This window comes from Lepisma saccharinum, chromosome 29 (assembly GCF_977018435.1).
Source record: "Lepisma saccharinum chromosome 29, izLepSacc3.1, whole genome shotgun sequence".
Lineage (NCBI taxonomy): Eukaryota > Metazoa > Arthropoda > Insecta > Zygentoma > Lepismatidae > Lepisma > Lepisma saccharinum.
This window is the reverse complement of record NC_139257.1, coordinates 46277430-46288508: the sequence shown is the minus strand read 5'-3', so window position 1 is coordinate 46288508 and position 11079 is coordinate 46277430. Positions and strand designations below refer to the sequence as shown.

The following is an 11079-nucleotide window of genomic DNA, read 5'->3' as shown; positions in this document are numbered from 1 at the left end:
TTTTTTTTTATCAAATTTCAATCTCCGCTTGTTCTTATTATGTATTTATAACACTGTTTCATAAATAATTCCATGATTTCTAGTTCACAGTGGATATCACGGTCCCATTACACATGTACAAATGTACAATGTTGCATATTGCAGCTAAGTACGGGTGGTGGACATTGAAACTGAAACACAGGTGATTATAGAACATGCTGCTGGAGGACTCGCCTGCACGTCATTCACATCATAGTCGGCATTCAAGTGTGTAGGTCTGTGACTGCACGTCAAATATTTGGTTTTGTGCAGTAGAATGGGGGACATATCGGAGTTCAAAAGAGGGCAAATTGTTGGTGCTCGTCTTGCCGGTGCATCAGTAATGGAGACTGCAAATATTTGTAGGGCATCAAGGGTCATGGTAGCATACCAGAATGAAGGACGAACCACTTTCAGGAGGGGTAACTGTCTGAGGAAGCTGAAGTTGTCTGACAGGGACGTCAGGGTGTTGAAGTGGATTCTGTCCAAAAAGTGCAAAACCACCGCACAATTGAATACACACTTGACTGAACCTGTTTCTACCAAAACCATCCATCACGAACTTCATAGGGCTAACATCCATGGCATGGTTGCTACACCAAAACCCTTGGTCACTAGCACCAATGCCAAAAAGTGGGTTGACTGATGCCAGCAGTGCAAATCGTGGACATTAGCTGACCTGAAACATGTTGCGTTCTGGGATGATTCCACCTTCATGGTTTTTCCGACATTACAAAGAGTTTACATGTGCGGAAATTCATCAGAAGCATACCAACCAGACTGCTTAGTGCCCAGAATGAAACATGGGGGTGAATCGATGGTGGTGCGGGGGTGGGGGGAGTGCAATACCCTGGCAGTCTTTTGGACCATTGATTGCACTATATGAGGACCATTGGGACCATCTGCACCCAATGGTGCAAATATTGTTCTTGGATGGTGGTGCAATGTTCCAGGATGATAACGCACCGATACACACTGCTAACAGCCCAGACCACAGGGTGGTTCGTTAAGCATGAAAGTGAGGTTGAACATCTGCCATGGCCTCCCCAGTCACCGGACCTGAACATGGGGTCTTTTGGAGGATCGCGTGTGACGATGCTTCCCTCCACCAACAACATGTCGTGAACTCATCGAAGTGCTTAAGGAGGAATGGCTGGAAATTTCTCTCACCACTGTGCAGGACCTTATCGGTCATTTCCCAGAGGTGCTGCTGCTGTACTGACCACACTAATGAAGGTTAGTGTCTGCATTCCAGGTGTTTCAGTTTCAACGTCTATCACCTGTATGTATGTAAAGCCTGTAACGTGGGGTTTATATTTACTCGCTTTATGTCTTGCTACAAGCTGTTGGATTTTGGTGGTTTTAACTAGCAATGTCTGCTCTATACATGGCATTGCACAATGTTTAAACAATTACATAATCTTTCTTGATAGTTACTTGAAATCACAAAGAAACAAATAAATATACTTTGAACTTCACTCAAAAGCATTTATGAATTTTCTCACCATTTGATGAAAATCCATCTATCTATACTTCACATAAATCTAATAACAGTGGTATTAGGATGAAAAGTTAAAATGCAATTCAGAAAAAGTAATTAAAAGTTCTTTTCATAATAAAATAAATTTTTCACAAATACAAATGCCCTTAAAGTACATTTTTACGCTGTAATAAAATGAGATTTAAATTAATTATGCATAACTTACATCATGTAGCAAGATGATTCATATATTCACATATATTTATAATAAATAAAATTTTTAGTTTTGTTACATCATCTTGGTGTATCAGATGATTCTATTGTGAACCATGAATGCAAATCAAATTTATACACAAACTTTTGATGTCCGTTATTGGGAAATAAATTGCACTTACCACATATACAAATACACGTACGAATGTTGAAATGATTCACCTTATGAACAACTCAATATCTTTCATGCACTGCAAAGTCAACACAGCAAGAATCATATTGATGCAAGACTGCAATAAATAATATGTTTTATGTTAAATGAACTATGTACATATAAATATGCGTATACCTGAAGAAGTGAGAAAAAATTCAAAACTGTGGTGCATAAAAGCTTACAATAAAAATCACTTGGACCTCAGACATTAGTGAGGATTATGTATCAGTGGCAATGCCCTCTGGTGGATAATAGTAGAACATGAATAGATACAGCTGTACAATTGGAAGAGAAAAAATTATGACACTTGTAATGAAATAACAGAAAATTACAGTTGGTACATGAAGGGTCAGGAATTTTCATGCATTTCATTTGCAGTTGTACACATGTTTTCCTGGTAAGTGTAATATTATAGTTCTTTGGGGGTTCCTTTTCATTTTCTTTTATAGATTGTTCGCGGAGCCACAAGCATCTTGAAATAATATCACTAGTGGTTAGAAATGTTTATTTCTCTACGTATGAACAAATATTACAGGAGGGAAATTTAAATCTAATGTCTTTTCAATCGAAAGACGTGTGTGTGTGTGTGTGTGTGTGTGTGTGCGTGTAAATGTAGAAAAAAGCAAATTTGTAAGTAGTAGATTACTGTTCATATTATATTTCTCTTAGTAATGTGATAGAGAGCGTGAAGACATTTTTACAGTAATAAATAACTTCTACCTCATGAAGGTGATAGAAAAGCAAACATTTGAAGAGAAGAGACTTTAAAAGCAAGGTCAACAGTATTGCATCACCTGGACACAAACTAATGTTTCAAACCACCAGAGCAGTTGAGAGTGTACTCTCGTCTTCTTTAGCCTCGAAATTTCAACAGCCTTGGCTTTCTAATGCTGTGTTCTATTACTGTGCATTTTCCTAACTGGTTTTTTTCTGTTTGTTTCTCTTTTTAACACAAGCCAGTCAGTCAGTCAATGCATTTTCCTACATGTGGCTTTTACTTACATTTAAAACAATGTTGGAGTTTGCTTTACAAAGCATGCATGCTATGAACAGCATCAAATGATGTTTGAAAAAAAAGACGAACAAACTAAAACAGATGAATACTCATAATTTTTATCCACTCCTCACATACCTTTGCTGATGTTCCCCCACAAGGCAGTGGTTCACATACACCAAAATTAATTTGCATCCGCTCGACACACATATTACGGCTATCCTTTATAAATTCCAAATTCTTATTTCTACATGCTACAGATGGACTCAAAATTACCTTGTTATTTACCACTTACTTAGAAAATTATGAACAAAAGCACACTAATTGTGAAATAATAAAATTAATATCCATTCCTTCTTCTTCAGGGTTAATTCACAATAACCAAATATAATCATCAAATTCAACAACATTAATAAAAATAACGTAACAAAACAGAGACGTAAAAACACATTTGCAGACTGAAATGTAAGTTCTTCATGAGGACATCCTTAAAGACACGGGTGTGAGAAATTAACAACATTTATAAGCCTTCCCAATTTACCAAATAACTGTAATCTATCAGTCTTCCAATATGTTTATAACTTCAACTTGCGGGAATAAAGTGTATTAATTTTTAATCATGTAATATATTGGTGTTCACTTGAAGACATTTCAAAGTTCTATCACAATCATTCTTAGAAAGTTTTTCCAATTTCACAGATTATTTCTACAACAAACATAGACACAGACAGATTATTCTGATGTTAGTGATCAGTGATAATACAACTGGCGTATACATACAATCACATTAGTTTGTTCATTAAAAAAACAAAACAAGATGGTACAATTTGCAACATGATTGACTTCATGCTTATGCATGCACAACGTTCATACGAAACCATTTCCGGAATATTATGCTGCATGAACAGAGAACTTTTGCAATATTATGCTGAAAAGTTAAGATGTTAATACAGTTACATTAAACAACATTCGAAGTTATCAAGAGAAATACACAAATGTTTTGTCAGTGTCTTTGGGTACTCACGCAACATACATTCACAGTTAACATAATTTCTAACATCAGTCAGGAGCTAATACTATACATTTATATGTATATACATATGTTATTATGACACTAGCCTTCAACTGTACATGTATAAACGCACGCTCATCCTTACATTACTCAACATTGTTCTTAATTACTTTGTACATAATGTTCAATAGCCTATTAACAAAACAACGTGGACTAGAAAAGCTACAATGTATAAATGACACAAGTTACTGCAGGTTGAGTATTGCTGCAGCTACAGTATCTTGGTGATCAAGTTTTGGGATTCCTGTAGCATCAAAGTGAGTATCTAACTTGGAAAGAGATTGATGATGCGTTCCCCGCTTGTCGAGCTGTCCGTTGCGTTGATGTCCATATTCAAACTTTATTCTCAGTTCTCCAATTTTCATAGATTGCAAAATATCAGGTATCCACTCAATGATAAATGGCGTTGGTTCTTTCTGATCTGGTGCAGTGTTCCCTGCAATGATTTACACAACATTGAATGTGTTCTAACACCACATGTTCAGAAGAACAAAAGTAATTTTATAAACACGTGCTCAATGAAAAATCTTATTTTTATTGCTGAGCCATACCATATACTCAACCTTACTTCCCTTCTTCTTTGTATTACACCTTCCGCCCTTAACGACGACACTGTGTTGGTGTTGAAAACATGAAGACTTCCTACTGTGTGTTAGTGGTGCTGAAAGTTTGTTTTACATTCTTATCTGGGAAAATTATACAATCGTCTTGGAACAAAGTATTCTGAATACAGTAGAAACTTGATTTTATGTTTTTTCAGGGAACCAAAATGAGAAAACTTAAAATGCAGGAAAATATGAAATCTGGAAAATTTTACATTGTGCTCTATTGAGACCATGACTGTTGAATGTATGAATGAATGAATTCAAATTAAAGGGTCTGTCAGCACATATGCACACTTCATACTAAACAAGGAGAGAACCCCTTATATCTAGATTTTAAAAAGGAGTGTAAAACCTCCAGGGAAGAGTTAAGAGTGCAAGCTTGTAAAGGTCACACACAACACATCGGAAATGTACGGAGATACGAAAATATTTCCTCAGAGACAGTGTTAAAAGGCCCATGCTTCTAAAAAAAATCTAAAAATATTGGTTAAAAAACTGTTATCGTCTCCCAACATAGATGATAAGAACCTGAGAAAATGAAAAGTTTGTCTGAGGATTAGGGATGTGCCGAAGCCGATTGCAGATGTACGAAAATTGGCAGAAATTGACATATCGGCATCGGTATCGGAATTGGCAAAAATCCGATATATAAACCAGTACAGATATTACTCACTATACAATATAAATACACTAGACTTTCGCCAATCCGGCCATTCCTTGCACATATGGGTGATGGATTGGCGGAAGTGCCGGATTATTGAGAGGGTCGGAAATTACGTACTACTATGTAGTTTAAACACATAGGGAATATACAGGCTGTACTTTACGTGTTTCCTTTTAGAAGCCATAGTATGTACTGAACTTTACTGTAAGAAAGTCACAATTTCAAATACTGTACGTATGTATAGCATTGTTTAACATTTTTAACTAACAACATTGTTGAACACGATAATTCATTGCTGTGCGCGTCATTTCTGCTTGAGTGACTACAGGATGTGGATGTGGGCCGGACTACTGAGAGGACGGACTATTGAGGGCCGGATTAGCGAGAGTCTAGTGTAATACTAAAAATAGTATAAAATTAGTTTAAAAAACTACTTACGTAAGTGAGAATGCAATTGTTGAAGAACGACGTTTCAGGGTATGAATGCCCCCTTCATCAGGTTCACAATTCTTTCTAAGCACTAAAACATAATGCTGAGGTTTTTTTTTAAAATTGAAATATGTCAGGGACAGTTTTTAAGTGTCTTTAACCCAACCCTCTACCTAATCCTCATATTACACTTTACAACGCAGCATTATGTTTTAGTGCTTAGAAAGAATTGCGAACCTGATGAAGGGGGTAGTCGTACCATGAAACGTCGTTCTTCAACAATTGCATACTCTTTTACATAAGTAGTTTTTTAAACTACTTTTATACTATTTTTAGTATTGTTTGTATTAATCTGTGCAGGATTTCTTCCTCACTGGCATTCAGCAGATCCCAATGGCAAATAACATCTTTTCTGCTCTTTTCGACATGAGCAGGGTTATTTAATGAAGTAAGTTTTAAGAGATCCTGTGATTGTCAATCCTGTGATTGTCAATCAGTACTGGTGTGAATAAATAAGCTGCCCTTCCCAGGCTTTTGATATCCGAGATGCCAGTGATGTGATCGGGATGATTCTTGATTAAAAGTGGTGACAGCTCTTTCAGTGAAACAGCTGTTTTTCATGCTTTCTGTGTATTCTGGGCATTCTCAACTTGACTTATCACAAGAATACATGCCAATGGTGCACAGACACTTAATATCACTAAAGTCCTCTTTAGTAGGGCTCAAGGCCTTCTAAGGGGTTCTTGCCTGTTTGAAATACTTTTTGTATCCAAAGCACAAAGGTAAAATTCTGGGTGAAAAAATTGCCTACTCCCAAAACAAAGCCTATGGAACGTACAAGTCCAAACCCTGTGGTCACATTCATGACTGCAACTACCCCTGCAGCCAATAGTATCCTATTGGCAAGCACAGGTAACACTTAGTGATGGGGGTTTTCATTGAGGTTGTCTGCTCTAGTAGCACCGCAAGTTCTATGGGCAACTGAAATGAACATGGATCATACAGATGGGTGGGTGACAGAGGAGTAATGGATATGAAGGAAAAATTTAATATGATTGTAGCAAACTTCTTACGTCACGTGCCGGCAACATATTTGTTAAAACACTAAAATCACACACAAACAGCACGATAAAAGACACTTCGGAGTTCTTCCAAGCTTTCGACTCCTTCACGGAGTCATATTCAGGGCTGGTCGAGGACAGACGGAGTAGACGCGGTTGTCGTTACACTGGCGTTACTTCCTGTGTTCGTCGGCAGATGTCGTTGTGGTTTTGCAGTGTTGGTAAGTCTTGTTGTGTTTGGAATGTTGGTTGGAGGAGATGGATTTTTGAGTTTTACTGTGTTGTACCAAGAAGAATAAAGATTTCCGCATAAATTGTCATTGAGATTATTTGTGTTTTTGATCATGTGTACCCCTTCCTTAACGTCACGTTCTAGTTTTCCTTTTGCATGTGCAATGAAGGAAACGCAATCCTGTGGAAGTTGATGGTTGGTTTCTAAGGCGCGTTCGGATAATCCCGAAGAACTTTCTTTTCTGCATATGTATCCTAGGTGGTCGGCGAAATGGTCTTTGATGGGTCTTTTGCATTGTCCTATGTATTTTCGGTTGCATTCACATTTGATGCTGTAGATGCCAGAGTATGTTAAGACCCCTTAACAAAGATGACTCCGTGAAGGAGTCGGAAGCTTGGAAGAACTCCGAAGTGTCTTTTATCGTGCTGTTTGTGTGTGATTTTAGTGTTTTAACAAACTTACAATAACCAAGGTTTGATGTGGAGTAAAAAAGAAAATTCTGACTTACCCACTTTCAGAAAAGTCTTTAATTCTAATGGTTTGATAAGAGGCTGGTTCTCTGTCTTCCTGAAAGCTTCATTTTCATCTTCTTGGTGAATATAAGGTTCATATGTTCCGTCTCTATTCTCAATGAAGCTTCTTGTAATTTCTAATGGCATCTGCAAAATATAACTTAATTATGACTTTTTATGCACAGACCAAAGATTAAATAGCAAAAAGTTCTTACATCTCCTTTCATTATTCATTCATTTACAATTATCATTCCAACTTTAAGCATATTTTGTTTATCAGTGGATTAAGTGCATGACTGTAGTGAATGGACACACACAAAGGCAAATTCTCTTCTGATGTTGAAACCTTATTTCCACTTTTTAAGTTAAGCAAACAGTCATGGAAAAATAACAAAATTACGAACAAGAAAATAAAACACATTAAGAGAACCCTAGAACGTAACAGAATTAATCCAATCACTTTGATTTGATTGATTGATTTGGTGTTTTAAGTCCACTTTATGCACAGTAAGGCTAATCGGGACTGGACCTACAGTTTACAGTGGGATCCTCAACAGTTACTCCTCCTGAAAAACTCAATATGCTGACCAAGGCAGAAATTTATTTTATTATAAAACATAAACTAAACGTAACGTTTCAACCTTCAAGCAAGGTCTTCTTCACTCTGCACCAAGTACAAATGTAACAAGGTACAAAACAGGGCGATATATATACACAAACATCACTCTCCTCCAGACTATTAGAAAGTTGTTCTGGAACATTCTAGCAGGTGGCTTTCCCTTTTCAACTGTACTTTCACCTAAAAGGCTAAACATATTTTCTTCCATCTAGAATGTGGACTCTTTACCTCACGCTCCTTTTCCTTCCTTCTTCTCTCTTGTCCTTTCCACTCTTTCTAACACCTTCTTCCATTCTTTGTTTATCTTCAGTTCATTGTGTCTTCTTCACCTTTCTTCTCTATTTCCTTGGCCTCCTTCCATTTCCTCACTAATATTCTCTTCTCCCTTCCTATCTGATTAGCCTCATCCCACTCTATGTCATGTCCTGTTTCTCTCATGTGTTTAAATATTGCATTTCTCTCTCTCTCTTAGGTCGTACATCATCCCTATGTAGTTTCAACCTGTCTTTCAGCCTCTTTTTCGTTTCTCCTATGTACACACACTGACATTCTTTACATTTCACTTCGTAGATAATCCCTTCCTCTTCTCTGTTTGCATTCTTCGCTATTCTTAAGATGCATCTCCCTCCCTTCCTGTAAGTTTTTATTCCCGCTTTCCTAAGCACTTTGCATATCTTTTCTGTGGTCTTCCCCATACTCCTTATTCCAAACCTCCTCTCTTTTTCTTTCTCTTCCAATTCTCGCCTGCCACTTTTCTTTCTTCTTCTGTTTATGTCCAGTCTATCCTCCTTCTCATAGCCATTCTTTTCCAGCTGTTTCCAAAGGCTATTTATTTTGCCTTCTTTTTCACATTCTTTCTTGCATATTTTCTTGATTGTCCTCCATATTCTTTATAAAATTTCTTTTTGTCACCTCACTTACATCACTTCTTTTGTGGCAGAATACCCCTGCTGCACACTTCTTCTGATGCCAAGCGGTTTCAATTTCTTGTCCTCTCTTCCTTTTCATCAATATATCTAGGTAGTTTATCTTGTCTTCTTCTTCTATTTCGAGTTCCAATAATATCCCTCTTTCTTCATCTTGTATTTCTTTGGCAAATATGTCGAGCTGCCTCTTCGTTCTCTTCTATATGCCAAAACAATCGTCCACATATATGCAAAACAGATGTACTCCTCCTGGATGTGATTTGTCCTTCATTCTGGTATGCTGCCATACTGCTGTCCTAGATGCCCTACAAATATTCGCATCTCCGTTACTGATGCACCGGCTAGACGAGCACCAACAATGTGTCCTCCTTGGAACTCTCTAATATGTCCCCCATTCTACTGGGTGAAACCGAATATTTGACATGCATTCCAGCTACTACTATGCCAGTGACTGCCAGGCACACACACACCTACGTGCTCGAATGCCCGCTATGCTGTGCATTACCAAAAGATGGTGCAGGAAGGCCATCCAGCGGCATGTTCTAAATTACCAGTGTTTCAGTTATAATGTCCACCACCTGTACGTGTCAACGTCATATCCCAAAAATGACAAAGAACAAATAAAATATGCAGAAAATGCTTACCAATGGGGTATCAAATATCTGCTTTACATGAATGATGTTAGTGATGTGCCACGTGTATTTAGTGAATGTTCCAAGAGGAAGGGCATCTTTTCTAACGAAAGCCGTTGTGAACTTTGGAAGCCTTTTCTTCTTTCCTCCACAGGATATTCTCTCTCTCAAACATTCAAAGAAAATCTGGAACATACACAAAGCAACTCTGGTCAAAATTATCTGCAAATGATCATCTATACACACACATACACACACACTTGTTTTGAAGTCAGTATCATTATTTGTTTATATGAATGACTTTAGAGAGTACTGTTCAAAATTTAACCTCACACTGGCTGATACAAATCCAAAGTCATTTTTGTTTCTGTACCGAAAACACTAAAACAACCACAGCTAAACTGTGTTCAAAATTAAACATATTCTTATATATGGGCAATTCTGCAAAAATCTCAAAAGAAATCTGATACTATTTTGTTGCAAATCTCAGATATATTAAGAATGCAATTCAACACGCTAAGCAGTTTGTTTTATTAATTTTAAATGTTCAAGTATCTGCACTGGTATCAGTATGGTAGCTGTATATAGTGATCCATGTTCCAAATAACACTTCTGTACCTGTATTGCCTCTATATACAGGGTGATCAAAAGGAGATGCAATGTCATGGGGAAATGTAGTTGATTATTATTTTTACTATATTTCTGCTTCTTACATGGTGACCAACAGTGAAAAATAAATTAATTGAGGCTGTAAACTGCAAAAATAGCTGATTATGCAAAATTGTTGCACGCCATTCCATAATTTAATTCAAGCAAATATTCAAAACTGCATTGATGCAATTTCACAGTAAATGTTGAGAAGAGTCAAAGTATGTTTCACCATATTCACTTGTGTGATCTCACAATGACGATAACTTCCACTACTTATTGTAAATATTGTACAGTCACGGACAGTTCTGGGTTGTAATGAATGCATTGCCTTTCAATGAAATCACTAACATATTGTGATGTGCGTATTACTCACAGTTGAATAAAGAGAAATCAATAAAAAGATCAATTACTTACGTGTGTGAGTACGAAATGTCGATCACCTTGGACTGGTGACCCACCAGTTTCAAGAGGGGAAAACTACGGAGGGGAAGGTAGCTTCCTTCTCCGTGTTGAGCATACACTGCACATTCGCTTCTCCCAAACAGTGGCCAGGTGGCTTCTAATAGGCATGTAGGAAGTTTCTTTTATGTGATTTTAGATTAGGAAGTGCGTGGTTTTAGATATGAGTTTTAATAGAGTGAAGGTTTTTACAGCTACAAAGCAGGGTCTATTCCATAAGTGTTTTTTACCATAACTTTTTACCTGTATCCTCAACTAACACTTTCTTAATGTGACACCATGTCAGGTGTCAGAATAC

The 11079-nt window shown here is 37.2% G+C and overlaps 1 protein-coding gene across 2 annotated transcripts in view; it reads right to left on the bottom strand.

The window, feature by feature from the left end:
• Positions 1-1246: 1246 nt before the first annotated feature.
• The window catches only part of LOC145981211 (uncharacterized protein C2orf42 homolog), a 29286-nt gene continuing 19453 nt past the window's right edge, over positions 1247-11079 (bottom strand). For both annotated transcript variants that reach the window (XM_083114343.1, XM_083114345.1), the window contains exons 10-12: positions 9684-9857; positions 7491-7641; positions 1247-4427 (exon numbers count right to left, since the gene is read on the bottom strand). In XM_083114343.1, the coding sequence (XP_082970469.1) occupies positions 4177-4427; positions 7491-7641; positions 9684-9857 (576 nt within the window). In that variant the 3' untranslated portion in view covers positions 1247-4176. The remainder of the gene's footprint in view (positions 4428-7490; positions 7642-9683; positions 9858-11079) is intronic.